At 46.0% G+C, this 24983-nt stretch overlaps 1 protein-coding gene across 3 annotated transcripts in view; it reads right to left on the minus strand.

The window, feature by feature from the left end:
* Positions 1-2139: 2139 nt before the first annotated feature.
* The window catches only part of rrm1 (ribonucleotide reductase M1 polypeptide), a 74139-nt gene continuing 51295 nt past the window's right edge, over positions 2140-24983 (minus strand). For 2 of the 3 annotated variants that reach the window (XM_068032989.1, XM_068032990.1), the window contains exons 16-19: positions 14372-14507; positions 14160-14255; positions 13072-13260; positions 2141-2898 (exon numbers count right to left, since the gene is read on the minus strand). In XM_068032989.1, coding sequence (XP_067889090.1) covers positions 2716-2898; positions 13072-13260; positions 14160-14255; positions 14372-14507 — 604 coding nt within the window. In that variant the 3' untranslated portion in view covers positions 2141-2715. Of the gene's footprint in view, positions 2899-13071; positions 13261-14159; positions 14256-14371; positions 14508-24983 lie in introns of all 3 variants that reach the window. The other variant, XM_068032991.1, reaches the window with a different exon arrangement.

Raw genomic sequence — 24983 nt, forward strand, 5'->3', positions numbered from 1 at the left:
AATTCTGGAAAACTCGTTTCATCACAGACACAATGGACCTTAAACCTTCGATGATTCTAAGTGGCAGATGAAATTTAATGGAGAAGTGTGAAGTGATTCATTTTGGTAGGAATGAGAGGCAATATAAAAGGACACAATTCTAAAAGGGGTGCAGAGAGATCTGGGCGTACATGTACACAGGCAGATAGATGGGTGACCGCTAGAAGGGGCAGGCAGTCAGTGCAGGAATCCCGTGGCTATCCCCCCCTCTAACAAGTATACCGTTTTGGATACTGTTGGGGGGGATGGCCTATCAGGGGAAAACAGGAGCAGCCAGAGCAGTGGCACCACGGCTGGCATTGTTGTTCAGCAGGGAGGGACGAAGCACAGAGGAGCAATAGTTATAGGGGACTCTATAGTCAGGGGCACAGATAGGTGCTTCTGTGGACGTGAAAGAGACTCCAGGATAGTATGTTGCCTCACTGGTGCCAGGGTCAAGGATGTCTCTGAACGGACAGGGGGCATTCTGAAGGGGGAACAGCCAGAGGTTGTGGTACCCATCGGCACCAACGACATAGGCAGGAAGAGTGATGAGGTCCTGCAGGGGGAGTTTAGGGAATTAGGTAGAAAGTTACAAGACAGGACCTCTAGGGTTGTAATCTCAAGATTACTCCCTGTGCCACGTGCCAGTGAGGCTAGAAATAGGAAGATAGTGCAGCTAAACACGTGGCTGAATAGCTGGTGTAGAAGGGAGGGTTTCAGATATCTGGACCATTGGGATCTCTTCAGGGACAGATGGGACCTGTACAAGAAGGACGAGTTGCATCTAAACTGGAAGGGCACTAATATCCTGGCTGCGAGGTTTGCTGGCGTCACACGGGAGGGTTTAAACTAGTGTGGCAGGGGGGTGGGAACCAGAGCAGTAGGACAGCTAGTGAAATAAATGAGGGGGAACTAGTAAATAAGGCCAGTGAGACGAAGAGGAAGAGCAGGCAGGGAGATGTTGCGGAGCACAGCGGGACTGGTGGTCTGAAGTGCATTTGTTTCAATGCGAGAGGTATAACAGGTAAGGCAGATGAACCTAGAGCTTGGATTAGTACTTGGAACTATGATGTTGTTGCTATTAGAGACTTGGTTGAGGGAAGGACAGGATTGGCAGCTAAATGTTCCAGGATTTAGAAACTTCAGGCGGGATAGAGGAGGATGTAAAAGGGGTGGGGGAGTTGCATTACTGGTTAAGGAGAATATCACAGCTGTACTGCAGGAGGACACCTCGGAGGGGTCATGCAGCGAGGCAATACGGGTGGAGCTCAGGAATAGGAAGGGTGCAGTCACGATGTTGGGGGTTTTCTACAGGCCTCCCAACAACCAGCGGGAGGTAGAGGAGCAGATATGTAGACAGATTTTGGAAAGATGTAAAGGTAACAGGGTTGTAGTGGTGGGTGATTTTAACTTCCCCAATATTGACTGGGACTCACTTAGTGCTCGGGGCTTGGATGGGGCAGAATTTGTGAGGAGCATCCAGGAGGGCTTCTTGAAACAGTATGTAGATAGTCCAACTAGGGATGGGGCCGTACTGGACCTGGTATTGGGGAATGAGCCCGGCCAGGCGGTCTAAGTTTCAGTGGGGGAGCATTTCGGGAACAGTGACCATAATTCCATAAGTTTTAAGGTACTTGTGGATAAGGATAAGAGTAGTCCTCGGGTGAAGGTACTAAATTGGGGAAAGGCTAATTATAACATTAGGCAGGAACTGAAGAATTTAGATTGGGGGCGGCTGTTTGAGGGTAAATCAACATCTGGCATGTGGGAGTCTTTCAAACGTCAGTTGATTAGAATCCAGGACCAGCATGTTCCTGTGAGGAAAAAGGATAAAAGTTTGGCGAGTTTCAGGAACCTTGGATAACGCGGGATATTGTGAGCCTAGTCAAAAAGAAAAAGGAAGCATTCGTAAGGGCTGGAAGGCTAGGAACAGACGAATCCCTTGGGGAATATAAAGACAGTACGAAGGAACTTAAGCAAGGAGTCAGGAGGGCTAAAAGGGGTCATGAAAAGTCCACAGCATGGCTTGAATCCATGAGCTGACTGAAGTGACAGTGCTACCACTGAACCATGGCCAATGCCTATGTGTCAGCAGAATCCAGCCAGACCTTCAGAAAAAGAATCAAAGTGCCATATAGGAAAGTTTAATGATGGTTCACCATTCATAATAGTTAAGAAACTGTACAAAGAATATACACAAATAATGAGCTTACAGTTGAATAGGTGACAGCACCATAGACAAACCACCCATCTAATCCTATGGCAGTGAGTGTAACTAGCACCTGGGACATCTGCATTGTTCATTATCCACTGTAATTAAAATCATACCATCAGCAGCCTCCTGCTGAAGGAGCACCCACCCATCACTAGAGCACGTCACTGAGACTGTCAGTGTCCTCCCACCCTTACAAACCCAGTCCCAACAGCTCGATAGCCATGACTGGTGCTGCACCTCCCAGAAAACTCTACATCAAGTATGAGGATAAAATTGTCTCCTAGCACTGACCCCGTTAGTTCTGCATTTCAATCCAGGTTGTGACAAAGCTTCACATTACATTGATCTGTTAATTGCTGAGGTCTGGTGAACAGAAAGAGTTCCTAGAATGTTCCTTGCCATTGGGTTGCTAGTGACACCTACATCCAGTATTAAAAGGACTAAAGGGCACTGGCGAGGAATCAGGAACAGCCCTGGGTTTAAGAGCCACACATCAGGCAATCTGCCCTGTTCTCCAGTGAGCACACCATGGCTGCTTTGTTCTTCTCTTTCTCGCCTGCGGCTACTGCTCCATTTTCTTGAAGTTTTTCCTTGTTCAGCGTGAACTGGATAGGATTGGCTGCAGGTCTGGTCCTTAAATAATACATTCCAGTCTTCAGTCCCTGTAAAGTGAAGCAGATGGGTTGTCAATGCAGCATATTCAGACTTTCAGCACTCACAATAACTTGCATTTATACAGCATCTTTAGCAGAGTAAAACATTCCAAAGCACTTCAACACTTATAAACAAAATTTGGTACATTAGGAGATATTAGGGCAGGTGATCAAAAGCTTAGTCAGTCATAGGTTTTAAGGAGAGTCTTAGGGAGAGAGCAGTGGGCAGGCAGAGGGGTTTAAGGAGGGAATTCCAGAGCTTGGGGCTGAGGCAACTGAAGCCATGGCTTCCAATTGTGGAGCAATTATCAGGAATGCGCAAGAGGGCAGAATTGGAACAGCAGATATCTGAGACTCAAGCACAGAATGTCACTACAGGACCCTATAAATTTTTGTAGCTTCATTCATCTCCCTCCCACACCCCCTCCCTTACCCCAACAAATTCACTCCTCTCCTGAAGACACCAACTCATGTAGGGGAAGGTTTCACAAGTGTTACGACCAGGTGAGAAAGGTGTCTAGGAGTCCCCCTCAGCCTTCACCTGGTCTTACTGTAACAGGGTTTAATTTTAAACACACCGTGTTTTTAGCTCCCTTATGGTGAATCCTTGTTCACCGCTTTCTAATAAGAAACCGGCGCAAACAGGCTTTCTTAGATTTAAGGAAAAGTTGATATTTATTAAACTTCAGCTCTAATTCAGTTGACACCTAAGGATATTAGCAGAGGTGGTGGCACAGTGGCATACAGTAGGGAGGGAGTTGCCCTGGGAGTCCTCAACATCGACTCCAGACCCCATGAAGTCTCATGACATCAGGTCAAACATTGGCAAGGTAACCTCCTACTGATTACCACCTACCGCCCTCCCTCAGCTGATGACTCAGTACTCCACCATGTTGAACACCACTTGGAGGAAGCAGTGAGAGTGGCAAGGGCACAAAATGTACTCCTGGTGGGGGACTTCAATGTCCATCACCAAGAGTGGCTCGGTAGCACCACTACTGAACGAGCTGGCCGAGTCCTAAAGGACATAGCTGCTAGACTGGGTCTGCGGCAGGTGGTGAGGGAACCATCAAGAGGGAAAAACATACTTGACCTCGTCCTCACCAATCTGCCTGCCGCAGATGCTTCCGTCCATGACTGTATTTGTAGGAGTGACCACCGCACAGTACTTGTGGAGACAAAGTCCCGCCTTCACATTGAGGATACCGTCCATCTATCACCGTGCTAAATGGGATAGATTTCGAACAGATCTAGCAATGCAAAACTGGGCATCCATGAGGCGCTGTGGGCCATCAGCAGCAGCAGAATTGTACTCATCCACAATCTGTAACCTCATGGCCCGGCATATCCCCCACTCTACCATTACCATCAAGCCAGGAGACCAACCCTGGTTCAATGAAGAGTGCAGGAGGGCATGCCAGGAGCAGCACCATGCATACCTCAAAATGAGGTGTCAACCTGGTGAAGCTACAACCCAGGACTACTTGCATACCAAACTGCATATGCAGCATGCAATAGACAGAGTTAAGCGATCCCATAACCAATGGATCAGATTTAAGCTCTGCAGTCCTGCCACATCCAGCCATGAATGGTGGTGGACAATTAAACAACTAACTGGAGGAGGTGGCTCCACAAATATCCCCATCCTCAATGATGGGGGAGCCCAGCACATCAGTGCGAAAGATAAGGCTAAAGCATTTGCAACAATCTTCAGCCAGAAGTGCCGAGTTAATGATCCATCTCGGCCTCCTCCTGAAGTCCCCAGCATCACAGATGCCAGACTTCAGCCAATTCGTTTCACTCTGCGTGATATCAAGAAACGACTGAAGGCACTGGATACTGCAAAGGCTATGGGCCCTGACAATATTCCGGCAATAGTACTGAAGACCTGTGCTCCAGAACTTGCCGTGCCCCTAGCCAAGCTGTTCCAGTACAGCTGCAACACTGGCATCTACCCTGCAATGTGGAAAATTGCCCAGGTATGTCCTGTACACAAAAAGCAGAACAAGTGGTTACTAGTTACTAGTGGTGTACCGCAAGGTTCTGTTTTGGGGCCACTGCTGTTTGTCATTTTTATAAACGACCTGGATGAGGGTGTAGAAGGGTGGGTTAGTAAATTTGCGGATGACACGAAGGTCGGTGGAGTTGTGGATAGTGTCGAAGGGTGTTGTAGGGTACAGAGGGACATAGATAGGCTGCAGAGCTGGGCTGAGAGATGGCAAATGGAGTTTAATGCGGAGAAGTGTGAGGTGATTCACTTTGGAAGGAGTAACAGCAATGCAGAGTACTGGGCTAATGGGAAGATTCTTGGTAGTGTAGATGAGCAGAGAGATCTTGGTATCCAGGTACATAAATCCCTGAAAGTTGCTACCCAGGTTAATAGGGCTGTTAAGAAGGCATATGGTGTGTTAGCCTTTATTAGTAGGGGGATCGAGTTTCAGAGCCACGGGGTCATGATGCAGCTGTACAAAACTCTGGTGAGGCCGCACCTGGAGTATTGCGTGCAGTTCTGGTCACCGCATTATAGGAAGGATGTCGAAGCTTTGGAAAGGGTGCAGAGGAGATTTACTAGGATGTTGCCTGGTATGGAAGGAAGGTCTTACGAGGAAAGGCTGAGGGACTTGGGGTTGTTTTCGTTAGAGAGAAGGAGGAGGAGAGGTGACTTAATAGAGACATACAAGATAATCAGAGGGTTAGATAGGGTGGATAGTGAGAGTCTTTTTCCTCGGATGAGGATGGCAAACACGAGGGGACATAGCTTTAAGTTGAGGGGTGAAAGATATAGGACAGATGTCAGAGGTAGTTTCTTTACGCAGAGAGTAGTAGGGGCGTGGAACGCCCTGCCTGCAACAGTAGTAGACTCGCCAACTTTAAGGGCATTTAAGTGGTCATTGGATAGACATATGGATGTAAATGGAATAGTGTAGGTCAGATGATCGGCGCAACATCGAGGGCCGAAGGGCCTGTACTGCGCTGTAATATTCTAATTCTAATTCTAAAATCCAACCATCAGCCTACTCTCAATCATCAGTAAAGTGATGGAAGGTGTCAACAACAGTGCCATCAAGCGGCACTTGCTTAGCAACAACCTGCTCAGTGACGCTCAGTTTGGGTTCCGCCAGGGCCACTCAGCTCCTGACCTCATTACAGCCTTGGTTCAAACATGGACAAAAGAGCTGAATTCCAGAAGTGAGGTAAGAGTGACTGCCCTTGACATCAAGGCAGCATTTGACTGAGTATGGCATCAAGGAGCCCTAGCAAAATTGAGGTCAATGGGAATCAGGGGGAAAACCCTCTGCTGGCTGGAGTCATACCTAGCATAAAGGAAGATGGTTGTGGTTGTTGGAGGTCAATCATCTCAGTCCCAGGACATCACTGCAGGAGTTCCTCAGGGTAGTGTCCTAGGCCCAACCATCTTCAGCTGCTTCATCAATGACCTTCCTTCAATCATAAGGTCAGAAGTGGGGATGTTCGCTGATGATTACACAATGTTCAGCACCATTTGTGACTGCTCAGATACTGAAGCAGTCAGTGTAGAAATGCAGCAAGACCTGGACAATATCCAGGTTTGGGCTGATAAGTGGCAAGTAACATTCGCGCCACACAAGTGCTAGGCAATGACCATCTCCAACAAGAGAGAATCTAACCATCTCCCCTTGACATTCAACGGCATTACCATCGCTGAATCCCCCACTATCAACATCCTAGGGGTTACCATTGACCAGAAACTGAACTGGAGTCGCCATATAAATACCGTGGCTACAAGAGCAGGTCAGAGGCTAGGAATCCTGAGGCGAGTAACTCACCTCCTGACTCCCCAAAGCCTGTCCACCATCTACAAGGCACAAGTCAGGAGTGTGATGGAATACTCTCCACTTGCCTGGATGGGTGCAGCTCCAACAACACTCAAGAAGCGCGATACCATCCAGGACAAAGCAGCCCGCTTGATTGGCACCCCATCCACAAACATTCACTCCCTCCAGCACCGACGCACCGTAGCAGCAGTGTGTACCATCTACAGGATGCACTGCAGCAATGCACCAAGGCTCCTTGGACAGTACCTTCCAAACCCGCGACCTCTACCAACAAGGAGGACAAGGGCAGCAAATACATGGGAACACCACCACCTACAAGTTCCCCTCCAAGTCATACACATCATCCTGACTTTGAACTATATCACCGTTCCTTCACTGTCACTGGGTCAAAATCCTGGAACTCCCTTCCTAACAGCACTGGGTATACCTACCCCAAATGGACTGCAGCAGTTCAAGAAGGCAGCTCACCACCACCTTCTCAAGGGCAATTAGGGGTGGGCAATAAATGCTGGCCTGGCCAGCAACGCCCACATCCCATGAATGAATAAAAGAATATATCACATGGTCATGCTAACATGCATGCACAATACACACATGCAAATAGAGACAGAAAAAATAAAAAAATAAAGTGAAAGTTTGAGACAATATCTGAAGAGTTTTTGTTATAGTTCTTCAAGCTCATTGTAGAGTTCTTGATTGTAAGTAGTTCTTGTTTTTCACTGGGACCCAGTATTCTTCTTGAACCTTGTTCACTGTAGGAGACTTTTCTCTCTTGGGGTTCCTGTGTCTTAGTGGATTCAGAGGCTTGTGAGAAAGAGATGGGAGCAGACAGGAGAGATCTTCTCAATGCAGGAGCAAACAATCCTTGAGTTCAGACTGTTGTACAATTCAGAAAAACCCAGGTTGCCAAGCAGGTTAGTCATGTGACTAACTGGTCTGAACACGTCTTGGACTGTATCACCTTAGCAGTCTCTGGAATGCTCCTCTTACAATACTGGTGATCAAGGTTCATTGTAGGTTGAATGTGTCCTTTGTCCTTCCAATCACTTTGTTAATATGCAAACATCATTTCCAGCCACAGCTGATCTGTTTAACAAGTCCTTTCTTCACTCCAGTAACAGTTTAATATCGGTATTTATGACAAAATTAATGTGCCTCATTCTTGCAAGGTGGGGGGGCTAGAATGACTATTTGAGAAAAGCGCATTTCATTAAAAGGGTCGAGAGAAAATATAAAGATACAGAAAAAAAACATGCATTTCTCTCCTATTACATTTATAACCTTTGCCAGCTCAGATGAAAGGTCACGGACCTGAAATGTTAACTCTGCTTCTCGCCACAGATGCTCCCAGACCCGCTGAGTATTTCCAGCATTTTTTATTTTTATTTCAGATTTCCTGCATCTGCAGTATTTTGCTTTTATCATGTATTTCTCATTCACAAATCCTAAAACCTATTAAAGTCACCCCTTTTTTGGCATCCCAATAAACATGGGTACTTTTTTTTGGGGAAGTTTCTCTTCTGTTTGCCCACTTCCATGGCTGCCTAGGTAAGGTAATTTTTTTTTCCCCCAGAAGAGTCAGTAGTGGGCAGGTCTACCCTGAACTCTCCTTCAGTGCTTTGCTGAATCATGCAAAGGCTTTGGACTTTGGGTGCTTCTCTCTGGTTCTGACTGGGGCGGGGGGAATTCTTTGCTAATCTCCCCTTTGTTCCAGAAGACACTGCTGCCTGCAAGTATTTGTGGACTACTGCACTCCCCTGTGGCAATTAGACTAGGTGAGGCATCAGCATCATTGTTTCTCTGCTCCCCAAGAGGTCTTTTTGTCTCTGCAAGTTCCTGTAAATACTGTTAGCAACTCTGGTAGGGTTTTCATGTGTCTGCATTTATGTGAGAGGATGTGGGGTTGAACTTTTCACATTTTTCTGGGTAGGCTGACAGTAAGTCAGTAAGGGTTTTCATCCAAGGTTCCTCGCGGACTTCCTTTAACCTGTCCTCTTGGTCATTTTCTCACCTTTTACCAGCCTTGTGCCTGCCTGTCCTTTTGTTCTCGGCAGGGGTCCCTTACATTTCACCAACCCTCTACTGGAAGGTCCTCCCAACACTGGTACAGGACCTAGGGGAGCAAGTTTCACTGTAGGTTGGGGTTTCCTGGTACATGTGGCAACTCCTGCAGTATTCCACCACATCTTTGTGGAGATTTGGCTAGTTAAACTGCTGTCTTATGCGGGCTTTGGTCTTTCGTATACACGCATGTACAGCCACTGCAGTCTCGTGGGCCCTTAATATTTCTCTCCAGTACCTCTGCGGCAACACTAACAGGCGAACTACTGTCCATTCCTTGTTCTCAGGTCTGTGAGAACTTTCCTGATCAGTACCCCATTCTTTAAATAGTAGCAATTAGGGACTCCCTCTGCTTCACTTTCAGACTGGGCAGCCTGTGCTAACTCTCAATACTGGGTCAGCTCGCTGAGCCTCAGCTAGGGAAAATCCATTTAATTCATTGCCTGGGTCTCCTAACTTTCCAAAGTCTCAGACACAGACAGACCTGGTCATCTGCCTGCAGTGCCAATGCAGTCTCCTCTGGGGGAGCTGGTTTGATCATGGCCTGATCCACTACACCTTCAGGGAAACTGCAGGGGACAGTCTCCAGCCACTGCCCTGTCTCTGATCTCCTGCAGTCTCTCTTTCACTACTGGAGGGGAGGTACCACATTCACCCCACCAGATAAGTACCTAGGAGCAGGTCAACCCTGTCCACAGGCAAACTAGGGACAATCTCCATGGTCACCGGTCCCGAAACTAGGTCTCACTCTAGGTGCACCCAGTGTACAGGTAGAGGCATACACTGCCCTCCAATACCATTCACCACCATTCTGGTGTTCGCTGCACTCTCTGGGGGAAAGGTCAAGCCTTTTCCCTGTAAAAGGGATCTAGTGGCCCGTGTTCCTGAAAATTACTATGGGCTTGCTCGCCCCACTCGAGGGATATGGGGTTACTTTCCCTTCAGACACAAAACCTTGATAAACTTCAGGAATCCCATTACATTTTCCTGTACTTGCAGTAGTAAGCTTCCTGGGTCTCTCTTACTGCAGGTAAAGCCACAGCTTGTTCTGCTGTGCTTTCCATCACTGTCTCTTCTTCACTGAACAGGTGTGCCCTGATTAACCCTATAGGTTTTCCCTTTAGTTTCCAGTCATCTTTTAAATGCCCTGCTTTATTACAATAGAAGCACAGAGGTCTCTGGGTCTCGCTCCTGCTCATAGCACTTTCCTTTTTCGGTTAGAGGAGGACCCCCCATGTCTCCTGCTTTTCTTTCTCTCCCGGGACTACTTGGGTTCCTATCAGCTTCCCAGCCTTTGTCTTTTTCAGATTTATGCGGGTGATTAGGAAAGGTTCTCCCCTGGAAAATCAATTTATAAATTAAAGCAAAATCATCAGCCAGAACGGCTGCTTGCCGGGTTCTCTCTACTTGGGTCTTTATGGAGAGTGGGAGAGTGTGTTTAAACTCCTCTAACAGAATTAATTCAGATTCTGATAGCTGAGCTGTACGTTAAAAGTCCTCAGCCACTGGTCAAAAGACAGCTGCTCACTTCTTTCAAACTCCAGATAAGTTTGATTAGCTTGTTCCTTGAGAGTTCTAAACTTTTGACAATAGGCTTCAGGTACTAATTCATATGCCCCGAGGATAGCATTTTTTTGTCAATTCATAATTTGATGAACTCTCATCTGGCAACAAGGAATAAACCTCACGGGCTTTTCCAGTTAGTTTGCTTTGTAGTAAAAGAGGCCAGGTCTCAGCTGGCCATTTTAGCTGCCTTGCCAGTTTCTCAAAGGACACAAAAAACACTTCTACATCATCCTCATTGAATCGTGGAATTAGTTGAGCTAGTTTTAACAATTCTGTACCCAGCCCCAAATTAAGCTCCTCCATATTGGCCATGCTTTCACTGGGTTTCCTCTGTCGCCCCCTAGTTAACTCGAGCCGCTTCAGCTCTTTCTTCACATTGCTTCCAGAATATTCATTCTCTCTCCCGCCTTTCATTTTCTTCACCTTCCTTCTGGAAGGCTCTCTCTTTCCTAAAATTTAAGTTTCCTCGGTTCCAATTGTATCTTTGCTAACAATACCCTGTTGAGTCTGTTTCTAACCCTGCTTCTTCAGATTCAAGAGAAAAATAATTGGCCACTAACCTTAAGAGTTCAAACTCCCTAGCCTTGCTACATATAGTGATCTCACACTGTTCAGCCCTTTTCCTCAACGCTTCCATAGACAGTGCTTTTAAATTACCCCAAGTTACTTCACCCTGGCTTCGGGAGTTACTAGCTTCAATCACAGACATATTAGCGTTCAAGCACACACAACTACAAGAAAACCTGTAATGAAATCTTGCTTTTTTTGTGATTGGGAAAATTTGGCTTCCCACTTCCAATTTCACTCGTTTGTCTGTGGGTCAATTCCGGACGCTAGCACCCAAATTTCTGTTATGACCAGGTGAGAAAGGTGTCTCAGGGTCCCTCTCAGCCTTCACCTGATCTTACCATAACATGGTTTAATTTTAAACACATTGTTTTTAGCTCTCCCTTGGTGAATCCTATTCACCACTTCCAATTAGAAGGAAAGAAACCAGTACAAACAGGCTTTCTTAGGTTTAAAGAAGAAAAGTTGAAACTTATTAAACTTAAACTCTAATTCAGTTGACGCCTGTGGATACATCACGTGGCCACGCTAGCATGCATACGTGATACATACATGTAAATAGAAACAGAAGAAAAAATGTGAAAAAGTTTGAGGCAATATCTGAAGAGCTTTTGTTACGGTCCTGTGGCACTCCACTAGTTACAGCTTGCTAACCCAAAAAGGAGCCATTTTTTCCCTACTTTCTGCTTCCAGTTAGCTAACCAGTCCTTCATTCATGCCAATATGTTACCCCCTACATCATGCGCTCTTATTTTGTCTTGTAACCTTTGATGTGGCACCTGAGCAAATGCCTTTTGGAAATCCAAGTACACCACATCCACAGGTTTCTCTTTATCCACTTTGTTTGGTACTTCCTCAAAGAACTCAAATTAGTTAAACACGATTTTCCTTTCACAAAACTAAGTTGACTCTGCCTGATTGTTTTGATTTTCTAAATGTCTTGCTATTAACCTCCTTAATAATGGCTTCTAGCATTTTCCCTACGACAGATGTTAGGCTAACTGGCCTATAGTCTCCTGCCTTGTTTCCCTCCTTTCTTGAATAGAGGTGTTACATTTACTATTTTCTAATCTGCAGGGACCCTTCCAGAATCTAAGGAATTTTGGAAAATTATAACCAATGCCTCTACCATCTCTGCAGCCACTTCTTTGAAGACCCTAGCATGCAGACCATCTGGGCCTGGGTACCTGTCAGCCTTTAGGTCTAATAGTTTTTCCAGCACCTATTCCTTGGTGGTGGTTGTTTTAAGTTCATGCAGGTACAGAAGAAATTAGGAAGGCAAATGAAATGTTGGCCTTTATTGCAAGCCACACCTAGAGTATTATGTACAATTTTTGTCTTATTTGGGGACGATTATACTTGCATCAGAGGCAGTTCAAAGAAGATTCACAAGATTGATCCCGAGATGAAGGGGTTGTCCTATGAGGAAAGGTTGAGCCTATACCCATTGGAATTTAGACAATTGAGAGGTGATGTTATTGAAAAGCAAGATTCTGAGGGCGCTTGACAGGGTAGATGCTGAGACAATATTTCCCCTCACGGGGAATCTAGAACTACAGACACAATTTCAGAATAAGGGGTCTTCCATTTAAGACTGAAATGAGGATTTCTTCTCAGAGGGTCGTTAATCTTTGGTATTCTCTTCCCAAGAAAGCAGTGGAGGCTGGGTCATTGCATATATTAAAGGCCAAGTTTAGACAGATTTTTGACCAAGAGTATCGAAGGTTATGGAGGGACAGGAGGAAAGTGGGCCTGATCCACAAGCATATCAGCTATGATCTTACTGAATGGCAATGCAGGTTTGAGGGGCTGAATGGCTACTCCTGCTCCTATTTATGTTCTTAGCAGCCTCAGTGAGTCCACCCAGTAGCTGAATCAACTTGGGGGAAGGGGTAATATGAAGGGAAGTGGGAATGCAGCATTCACCCCAGCGTCCGATCAGTCGCCCACAAATCAACTGCCCTAAAGAGTTGGGAGTTTTCTTTTAATCACCAATTCTGCTCGAGACTAATTGTAATCCCCATCTCCAGTGGATAAATGTTCACAACCTAAGTGAAACAGCCTGCTGAGACCAATATCTAACCATCTGGAACGTCTCTCCTCTCTCCATCAATTCCTTCACTTAGAATCTGCCATTCAGCACATGGAACTCATCCCACCGCCCGATATTTACCTGCTTCCAGCCGTAGAAATGCATGCTAGTCAGCTTGCCATAATTGGGCTCAGCGACATGTATATTCAGCGACTGGCTCTGATCAATGTAAGCTCCGCGGTCTGCCGCCATCTTAATCACGGTCTTCTGTGATATTTCCCAGACAGTCTTGTACAGTGACTTCAGGTCATCAGGGATCTCTTCAATGCTCTGCCAAAAGAAACAGGATTTGAAACTCCAATAGCAAAGATACATCACGCTCAACACCACAGGCACAGAAATTTCCAGTGCAAAGCAGCTTTCAGCCCTTCTGAAAGAGCTACACCTTAAATTATATTCCTCCGCCCTTTCTCCATACCTCGGCAATTTTTCCTTTTCCAGGACAGTTCCCACTGCTTATAGCAGGCACAATGGCTACAATATACAGAGTGGCTGGTATAACCAAGAAATTCACTAACCATTTTCCAGTACTCTCTGATAAAGCCATTGATGAATACGTGTACATCTAGAACATAAATATGAGGGAATCCAAAGAAAGAAGTGAAGACGTGGGGGGGGGGGGGGGGTGGGCGTGCGGGGAGAGTAATCTTAAAATTAGAGCCAGTCCATTGAGGGAGATATCAGGAATCACTTCACACAAAGGGTAGTGGAATGTAGAACCGCCTCCAAAAGGCTGAGAGACAACTGAAACTTTCAAAACAGAGACAGGTAAGATTTTTGGCAGGCAAGGGTAGAAGGAATTATTGAACCAAAGTGGGTGGGGATGGAATAAGATGCAGATCAGCCATGATCTAATTGAACGGCAGAACAGACTCAAGAGACTGAACAGGTTACTCCTGTTCTTATGCTCCGAGTGTAACACTAGGGTGAAGCTTTGGGGGTTGCATGTCTGTCACTGGGAGTAGGAACATTTGAATTGATTTAAGGCAAGGACTTAACACACTGAGATGGATTGACTTCAGCAGGACTTGTTCTCCCTTCCAGAAGCATAATAGCGCCAAGACACTAAGCTCAGATGAGATGGATACAGGACTAATTGGAATTAAATTAGTGTCAGTGACTGGGGCTGACTGAAGTGAAGGTGAGCAGCAAGGTGCAGTGTTTCCTACCTGGATCGATCCATTCTGAGCAATGATGTGGTTCTTCATATCTTCACTCCACAGTCCACGCTCAGTCAGGTCTTTCAGTAAATGCGGGTTGACAATCTGCAAGATTTACACACAGCATCATAAAGGCTGCTACAGCCTACCTATTGCGCCTGTTCCTTTACATATTACATTGTCCATATTGCTTTGAGCCCATTTATATGAAAGCAACTGACCTGGAACTCCCCAGAGAGCACTCGGCGCGTGTAGATGTTGCTAGTGTACGGTTCAATCGACTCGTTATTACCCAGGATCTGTGCTGTAGAGGCAGTCGGCATTGGGGCAAGCAGGAGGCTGTTTCTAACACCATAGCTAAGTGGAGAGGAGCATACATAGAGCAAGAGACCTTGTCACATCAAGAATTCTCAAGAAAGGTGAAGTTTAACTCAAAGCACCAGTGTAAGAAAGAATATAGCTCAAACAATTAGAGGTCTGCCTCATTATACATCATAGAATCATACAGTACAGGAGGACCATCGTGCCTATGCCAGCTCTTTGATAGCCATCCAATTAGACCCATTCCCTTGCTCTTTCCTTATAGCCCTCTAATTTCCCCCTCTCATCTCTGGTACGAAGAATTTTCAGGTGCAATGGGCTCAAATAGCCTGAATTTCTTTGAGATCAAACCCAACTATCCCTTCTTTTAAACCAAATAGCTACAGCCTTATTAGCTTCACATCAATGGCAGGCAGCAAGCAATTAAAAAAGACTAATGGTATGTTAGACTTTATCACAAGAGGGTTTGAGTACAGGAGTAGTGAAGTCATGCTTCAATTGTATAGAAGCTTGGTTAGACCGCACCTGGAGTAGTGTGCGCAGTTTTGGTCCCCCTACCTTAGGAAGGATATTATTGCCAGAGGGAATATAACGAAGGTTCACCAGACTTGTTCCCAGGATGGCGGGACCGTCCGATGGGGAGAGATTGGAGAAACTGGGCCTGTATTCTCTAGAGTTTCGAAGAATGAGAGGTGACCTCATTGAAACCTACAAAATACTTAAAGGGATAGACAGGGTAGATGCAGCTAAGATGTTTCCCCTGATTGGGGAATCTAGAACCAGTGGTCACAATTTCAAAATTAGGGGGAAGCAACTTAGGACCGAGATGAGGAGAAATTTCTTTATTCAGAGGGTTGTGAATCTTTGGAATTCTCTACCCCAGCAGCTGAGTCATTGAGTATGTTTAAAATAGAGATAGACGGATTTCTAAACACTAACGGCAAAGCGATATGGGGATAGTGTGGGAAAGAGGCATTGAACTGGATGATTAGCCATGATCATACTGAATGGCAGAGCAGGTCGATGCGCTGAATGGCCTGCTCCTATCTTCCTATTATTACCCAACGATTACTTGAGATCACATTAATGAAAGTATAATGGATAAATAAGGAGTCGAGGCAGATTTGTAAAGGGCAGGCTGACACAGGAAATAGGAGCGGGAGTAGACCATTTGGCCCATCGAGCCTGCTCCGCCAGTCAAAACCATTGTGGCTGATATTAGAGTCAGAGTCATAGAGTTATACGGCACAGAAACAGGCCCTGCGGCCCATCGTGTCTGTGCCGGCCATCCAACACCATCTAATCCCATTTTCCAGCACTAGGCCTGTAGCCTTGTATGCTATGGCGTTTCAAGTGCTCATCTAAATACCTCAAATACTGTCAAGGTTCCTGCCTCTACCACCCCTTCAGAAAGTACATTCCAGATTCCTGCCACCCTCTGGGTGATAAAATGTTTCCTCAAATTCCCTCTAAACCTCCTGCCCCTTACCTTAAATCTATACCCCCTGGTTATTGACCACTCCTCAAAAGGGAAAAAGTTTCTTCCCATCTAACCTATCAATGCCCCTCATAATTTTGTATACCTCAGTCACATCCCCCAAGCCTTCTCTGCTCTAAGGAAAACAATCCGAGCCTTTTCATAATCTCTCTGCATAGTTGAAATGCTCCAGCCCAGGCAACATCCTGATGAATCTCCTCTGCACCCTCTCCAGTGCAATCACATCCTTCCTAAAGTGTGGTGCCCAGAACTGTGCACAGTACTCCAGCTGTGGCCGAACTAGCATTTTATACAGATCCATCATTACCTCCCTGCTCTTATATTCTGTGCCTCAGCTAATAGAGGCAAGTATCCCATATGCCTTCCTAACCACCTCATCTACCTGTGCTGCTGCCTTCAGTGATCTATGGACAAGTACACCAAGGTCCCTCTGTACTTCCTAGGGTTGTACCATCCATTGTATACTCCCTTGCTTTGTTATTCCTCCCAAATACATCACGTCACACTTCTGAAGATTAAATTCCATTTGCCACTGCTCCGCCCATCTTACCAGCCCATCTATATCATCCTCACTATTTATGACACCAATTTTCGTGTCATCTACGAACTTACTGATCATACCTCCTATATTCACGTCTAAATCGTTAATGTACACTACAAACAAGGGGCCCAGCACCGATCCTTGCGGTACATCACTGGTCACAGGCTTCCGATCGCAAAAACAACCCTCGACCATCACCCTCTGCCTCCTGCCACAGCCAATTTTGGATCCAATTTGCCAAATTGCCCTGGATCCCATAGGCTCTTACCTTCTCAACCAATCTCCCATGCGGGACCTTATCAAAAGCCTTACTGAAGTCCATCAACTGCTTTACCCTCATCTACACATCTAGTCACTGCCTCAAAAAATTCTATCAAATTAGTTAGACATGATATGCCCCTGACAAAGCCATGCTGACTATCCCTAATTAATCCCTGCCTCTCCAAGTGGAGATTAATCCTGTCCAATAGTTTCCCAACCACTGATGTTAGACTCACCAGCCTGTAATTACCTGGTTTATCCCTGATACACTTCTTGAATAATGGTACCACATTCACTGTCCTCCGGTACCTCTCCTGTGGCCAGAGAGAATTTGAAAATTTGTGTCACAGCCCCTATCTCCTCCCTTGCCTCACATAACAGCCTAGGATACATCTCATCTGGGCCTACACTTCCTATACTCCTCTAGTGACTCCGCTGCTTTCAGCACTCAAACTGCCATAAGCATCTTTTTTTTCCTGATCCAATCCTCTATATCCCTTGACATCCAGGGTTCCCTGGACTTGTTGGTCCTACCTTTCACCTTAATGGGTACATGTTGGCTCTGAACTCTCACTACTATTGCCTCTTTGAATGACTCCCACTGGTCTGATGTAGACTTTCCTACAAGTAGCTGCTCCCAGTCCACTTTGGCCAGATCCTGTTTTATCATATCGAAATCTTCCCCACTGACACTTCTACCACTTGTCTGGCTTCATTCCCTAGGATTAGGTCCAGTACTGCCCCTTCTTGTATAGGACTTTCTATGTACTGGCTCAAAAAGGTCTCCTGTATGCATTTTAAGAATTCCACCCCCTTTAAGCCTTTTGCAATAAGACTATCCCAGTTAATACTAGAGAAGTTGAAATCCCCTACTATTTTTACACCTCTGAGATTTGCCTACAGATTTGCTCCTCTATCTGTCCTTGACTGTTTGGAGGTCTGTAGTACACTCCCAGCCAAGTAATTGCCCCCTTTTCATTTTCAAGTTCTACCTATATGGCCTCATTTGAGGAACCTTCGAAGATGTCATCCCTCCTTTCTGCAGTAATTGACTCCTTGATCAACAGTGCAATGCCACCTCCTCTTTTACCCCCTCCCCGTCACGCCTGAAGATTCTATACCCTGGAATGCCAGTTCTGCCCCTCCCTCAACCATGTCTCTGATAGCAATATCATAATCCCATGTGCTAATCAGCGCCCTCAATTCATCTGCCTTACTAGTAAGGCTCCTTGTATTAAAAAAGATGCAATCCAACCTTGCATTTTTCACTTGTGCCTTAACAGGTCTATATTTGCTCTGCCTTCCAGACTGACTCAGTTTCTCATCTATATTTGACTGTGCATCACCCCCTACTGTATCTCCACTCTATCCCATCCTCCTAATCACCCCACCCCCCCCCCCCCCACCACAAATCGCCTCCTGACCAACAGCACTAGCAAACCTCCCAGCAAGGATGTTGGTCCCGTTCCAGTTCAGGTGCAAACCGTCTAACTTGTACAGGTCCCAACTTCACCAGAAACAGACCCAGTGATCCAAGAAACTAAAGCCCTCCCTCCTGCACCATCTCCTCGGCCAAACATTCATCTGCTCTATCCTTCTATTCCTATACTCACTAGCATGTGGCACCTGGAGTAATCCAGAGATTACAACCTTTGAGGTCCTGCTTTTTAATATGCTACCCAGCTCCCTAAATTCTTATTGCGGGACTTTATCCCTCTTTCTACCTATGTCGTTGGTACCAATGTGTACCCCACCCCGCCCCCCCGACACTCCAGGGAGGCAACATACCATCCTGGAGTCACACTTGCGGCCACAGAGACGCCTATCTGTACCCCTTACGAAAGAATCGCCCATCACTATAGCTCTTCCACTCCTTTTCCTCCCCTCCTGTGCAGCTGAGCCACCCATGGTGTCACAGACTTGGCTCTTGCTGCATTCCCAAGAAGCTATCTCCCCCAACAGTATCCAAAATGGAAAATTTACACTAGGGGCCTTAATTCAAAGAACAAAGAACAAAGAAAATTACAGCACAGGAACAGGCCCTACGGCCCTCCAAGCCTACGCCGATCCAAATCCTCTATCTAAACATGTCGCCTATTTTCTAAGGGTCTGTATCTCTTTACTTCCTGCCCATTCATGTATCTGTCTAGATACATCTTAAAAGACGCTATCGTGCCCGCGTCTACCACCTCCGCTGGCAATGCGTTCCATGCACCCACCACCCTCTGCGTAAAGAACTTTCCACGCATATCCCCCCTAAACTTTTCCCCTTACACTTTGAACTCGTGTCCCCTTGTAATTGAATCCCCCACTCTGGGAAAAAGCTTCTTGCTATCCACCCTGTCTATACCTCTCATGATTGTGTACACATCAGGTCCCCCCTCAACCTCCGGCTTTCTAATGAAAATAATCCTAATCTACTCAACCTCTCTTCATAGCTTGCGCCCTCCATACCAGGCAACATCCTGGTGAACCTCCTCTGCACTCTCTCCAAAGCATCCACATCCTTTTGGTAATGTGGCGACCAGAACTGCACGCAGTATTCCAAATGTGGCCGAACCAAAGTCCTATACAACTGTAACATGACCTGCCAACTCTTGTACCCAACACCTCGTCCGATGAAGGAAAGCATGCCGTATGCCTTCTTGACCACTCTATTGACCTGCGTTGCCACCTTCAGGGAACAATGGACCTGAACACCCAAATCTCTCTGTACATCAATTTTCCCCAGGACTTTTCCATTTACTGTATAGTTCACTTAAAGAAAAACACTACCTATTTCCTTTTCGGCCTCCTTGTCTCAGGAGACAATAGGTAAGCGCCTAGAGGTGTTCAGTGGTTTGTGGAGCAGCGCCTGGAGTGACTATAAAGGCCAATTCTAGAGTGACAGACTCTTCCACAGGGGCTGTGGGTGAAGTTGGTTGTCGGGGCTGTTATACAGTTGGCTCTCTCCTTACACATCCTACTCTTTTCCTGGCAACTGCTGAGACTCTTCGACTCTCCTCCCTCCAGCCCAAACTTTATAGCTGTCCGCCAGCTCTGGCGATCACTGGCAACTGGCTCCCACGACTTGCGGTCAATGTCGCAGGACTTCATGTCGCGTTTGCAAATGCCTTTAAAGCGGAGACATGGACGGCTGGTGGGTCTGATACCAGTGACTAGCTCGCTGTACAATACGTCCTTGGGGATCCTGCCATCTTCCATGCGGCTCGCATGGCCAAGCCATCTCAAGCGCTGCTGACTCAGTAGTGTGTATAAGCTGGGGATGTTGGCCGCCTCGAGGACTTCTGTGTTGGAGATACGGTCCTGCCACCTGATGCCAAGGATTCTCCGGAGACTGCGAAGATGGAATGCGTTGAGACGTCGCTCTTGGCGGACATACGTTGTCCAGGCCTCGCTGCCGAAGAGCAAGGTACAGAGGACAAAGGCTTGATACACTCTGACCTTTTTGTTCCGTGTCAGTGCGCCATTTTCTCACGCTCTCTTGGCCAGTCTGGACATAGCAGCAAACGCCTTTTCCATGCGCTTGTTGATTTCAGCAGAGAGACAGGTTACTGTTGATAATTGAGCCTAGGTAGGTGAACTCTTGAACCACTTCCAGAACGTGGTCGCCGATATTGATGGATGGAGCATTTCTGACGTCCTGTCCCATGATGTTCGTTTTGTTGAAACAGATTGTTAGGCTTGCGGCTGCCTGCAGCAAATTTGGCCTGTCGATGAGTCTCTGCAGACACTCTTCAGTGTGAGATGTTAATGCAGCATTGTCAGCAAAGAGGAGTTCCCTGGTGAGGACTTTCCGTACTTTGGTCTTGGCTCCAAGACGGGCAAGGTTAAACAACCTGCCATCTGATCTTGTGGAGGAAAATTCCTTCTCCTGAAGACTTAAATGCTTGAGAGCAGCAGCAGTGAGATGATCCCAAACAGCGTAGGCCCTGTTTCACACCACTCAGGATGGAAAAGAGGTCTGATGAGGCACCGTTATGCTTAATTGTGCCTTTCATATGGTCATGGAATGGGGTGATGATACTTAGTAGCTTTGGTGAACATCCGATCTTTGCTAGTAGTCTAAAGCGACCACATCTGCTGATGAGGTCAAAGGCTTTGGTGAGATCTATGATGGCAACGTAGAGGGGCATCTGTTGTTAGCGGCATTTCTCCTGTAGCTGGTGAAGGGAGAACAGCATGCCAACGGTGGATCTCTCCGCTCGAAAGCCACACTGTGCTCAGGGTAGACCTGTTCAGCCAGCGTCTGGAGTGTGTTCAAAATGACTCGAGCGAAGGCTTCCCCCACTGTGCTGAGCAGGGAGATTCCACGGTCGTTGTTGCGGTCACCCTTGTTCTTAGAGGATGATGATATTGGCATCGGGCATGTCCTGTGGTATGGCTCCCTCATCCCAATACAGGCAAAAAGTATAGCAGGCTGGGCACACGATTATTTCAGGAGTAATGTCATCCTTTCCAGGGTTTTTCCGCTGGCTAAAGAATCAATGGCATTAGTGAGTTCCGATTTTGTTGGCTGTTCGTCCAGGTCATCCATGACTGGCAGAGACTGGGCTGCATTGAGGGCAGTTATCAGTGACATTTTCCCTAGAGTACAGTTCTAGGTAGTGCTCCACCCAGCAGTGGCAAGCACCTTGCTTGCATTGGTCAGTGATCGTTTCCCCCGATTTAGATTTGAGGGGGGGGGGGGCGATCTTCTTGATGGTTGGCCCAAAAGCTCTCTTAATGCAGTCATACATTCCTCTGATGTTTCCATTGTCGGAGGCCAGCTGAATACGACTGCATAAGTGTTGCCAGTAGCTGTTCTTTGCGCGGTGCTTTTGGTGGCTTTAAGTGCTAAGGATGTTAACTCGCTTGGGGGCATTCTTGTAGTTCAGCAGTGCAGTGCACTTAGCGACTATGACCGGTTCCATCTCTTCAAAGTGAGATTGAAACCAGTCTGCATTCTGCTTCTCATGTTTGCCAAAAGCTGGTCACTGCAGTCGAAGATGGCGTCTCTGATGTGGGCCCACTTCATGTCTGCAATCCCCTGCAGGAGTGTTTTGAAGGGCTTTTTCAAGCAAATTGAGAAACTTTTGTGGGTAAGAAATTCTGGGAGTGTTAATGCGCGGGCGGCCATTATGCTTGGAGTGATTTAACTTCTTTGGTTTGAGTCTAACTTTGCTGCATACCAGCAAGTGGTCAGTGTCGCAGTTCGCACTGTGGAAGCTGCTTGTGATTTGAACAGTTTATGGAGGCTCGCCTTGTGACGGTGAAGTCCAGCTGTGCCGACATGATCTTGGGCGTCTCCATGAAACCTGGTGACAAAGTTTAATTTGAAAGAACGAGTTGGTGATGCAGAGGTTGTGGTAGGTGCACCACTCCAGCAGTCTCTGTCCATTTTCTCATTCATCCTTCCAATGCCATAGTGCCCGAGGCAGGAGGGCCATGAGTCATGGTCGGATCCAACCCTGACCTTAAAGTCGTCCAGCAGGAACAAATGTTCAGTATCTACCTACTATATTAAAAAAACTGCAGACCTTTCCCTTTACTTTTCTTACTTACCCAGCTATTTAGCGTTATTCCCTAACAGCAGTTACTCAGCTATCACCTTGCAGCTTTCCTGTGACGTCACAGCTCACTGTTTTCAAACTCTGGCGCGTCTGGACTTCTCTCTGCTCCGCTCCCATAAGGGAAGTGACTGGGCCTTGATCCTTGGGCTCTATTTATCTTCTCTCGCTCGGCGTTCTCCCCACAGGTCCACTCCCAGAAGGCAAGTCTTAGGCCTCAACTCCACTTTCCGTTCGCTCACTATATCCCTCGTTTCCAAGGCACCAAAAATCTGTCTATCCCAGCCTTAAATTATTCAATGATGGAGCATCCACAACTCTCTAGGGGTAGAGAATTCCAAAGATTCACAACCCTTTGAGTAAAGTAATTTTTCATCTCAGTCCTATATGTTTGGACCCTTATCCTGAGACTGTGCCCATGTTTTTGATTCCCTGACCAGTGAAAATAATCAGTGTCTACCCTATCCAGTTCCTTCAGAATCTTGTTGTTTCAGTGAGATCACATCTCATTCTTCTAAACTCCAGAGAATACAGGCCCAATTTTCTTAGTCTCCCATCATAGGACAACCTTCTCGACCCGGGGACCAATCTAGTGAACCTTCACTGCACTACCTCCAAAGCAAGTATATCCTTTCTTAAATGTGGAGACCAAAACGGCAGAGTGTTCCAGATGTGGTCTAACCAAAACCCTGTACAATTGTAGCAATACTTCCTTATTCCTGTACTCCAATCCGCTTGCAATGAAGGCCAACATGCCATATGCCTTCCAAATTGCTTGTTGTACTTGCATATTAACTTTCTGCAGTCCTTGTTCAAGCATCCAAGTCTCTTTGAACATAGACACTTACCAGTTTCACATCCTTTTAAAAATGCAAATTTTTTTTTATTCTTACAACCAAAGTGAATAACTTCACACTTCCCTACATTACACTCCATCTGCCATCTTGCTGCCCACTCACTTAACCGGTCTATATCTCTTTGCAGCCTGTGTCCTCCCCACAGCTTACCTTTCCACCTACCTTTGTATCAGAAAACTTAGATAAATCACTGTCTTTTCATCTAAGTTATGAATATAGATTGTAAACAGCTGAGGCCCCAGCACTGATCCTTGCGGCACTCCACTATTTACTGCCAGCCACCTTGAAAGTGCCCCGTTTATGCCCACTCATTGCATCTATCCATGCTAATATATTACCCCCAATTCCAAGAGCCCTTATCTTGCCAATTAACCTTTGCGTGACATGTTATTGAATGCCTTTTGGAAAACCAGGTATACTACATCTACTGGTTCCCCTTTATCTACCCTACAGGTTACATCCTCAAAAAACTAACATCTATCAAACAGAATTTCCCTTTAGTTAAACTACATTGACTTGTTCTAATCATACTGTGCTTTTCTAAGTGCATTAAGACTTCCTTAATAGATTCCAGCATTTTCCCAACGACTGATGTGAGACAAACTAGCCTGTAGTTCCCTGCTTTCCCTCCCTCTGAAAAACACCGCAACATTTGCCAACTTCCAATCTGATGGAACCGTTTCTAAATCTAAAATTTGGAAAATCATAGCTAGCGCATCCACTATATCTGCAGCTATCTCTTTTAGAACCCTAGGGTGTAGGCCATCAGGTCCTGCAGATTTGTCAGATTTTAGTCCCTTAAGTTTCTCCAATACTTTTTCTCTGCTGATATGAATTTCCTTAATTTCCTCACTCTTTTTAGCCCCTAGGTTAATGCCTATTTCTGGTATGTATCTTGTGTCTTTTACTCTGAAGACAGACAAAATATTTGTTCAATACCTCTGCCATTTCCTCATTCACCATGATAATTTCTCCTGTCTCTCCTTCCAAGGGACCAACATTTATTTTTGCTACGCTCTTCCTTCTGACATACCTATCAAAGCTCTTACAATTGTTTTTTATATTACAGGTTAGTTTACTCTCATTGTATTTTTTCCTTTTTTATCCACCTTTTAGTGTCCCTTTGCTGGTTTTAAAACACTCCCAATCCTCAGACCTGCTACTCTTTTTTGCAACATTGTAAGCTTCTTTTAATCTAATACTATCTAACTTCCTGAGTGGGCCACAGATGGGTCTGTCTTGCTGAGTTTTTATTTTTCCAAGAGGAATGTATTTTTGTTGAACATTTTGAATTGTTTTTTTAAAGGTTTCCCACTGTTCATTTACCACCATACCTTTCAGTCTATTAGCCCAAATTATCTTAGCCAGTTCTCCCCTCATGCCTACATAATTGCCTGTTTAAGTTTAAGATTCTTGTCTGTGATTGGAGCATGTCACTTTCAAACTGAACATGGAATTCAATGGTATTATGATCACCATTTCCGAGTGGATCTTTTACTGTGACATTGCTAATTAACCCTGCTTCATTACACAATCACTTTTGTTTTTATAGAGGGTGATGATATTGGCATCGCGCATGTCCTGTGGTACTGCTCCCTCGTCCCAGCAAAGGCATAGTACATGTAGTGCTGACAGTATAGCAGGCTTGGCACTCTTGATTATTTCAGGGGTAATGCTGTCCTTCCCAGGGGCTTTTCCGCTGGCTAGGGAATCAATGGCATCACTGAGTTTCGATTTGGTTGGCTGTATGTCCAGCTCATCCATGACTGGTAGAGGCTGGGCTGCATTGAGGGCAGTCTCAGTGAC

The sequence above is a fragment of the Heterodontus francisci genome, chromosome 6 (assembly GCF_036365525.1).
Source record: "Heterodontus francisci isolate sHetFra1 chromosome 6, sHetFra1.hap1, whole genome shotgun sequence".
Classification (NCBI taxonomy): domain Eukaryota; kingdom Metazoa; phylum Chordata; class Chondrichthyes; order Heterodontiformes; family Heterodontidae; genus Heterodontus; species Heterodontus francisci.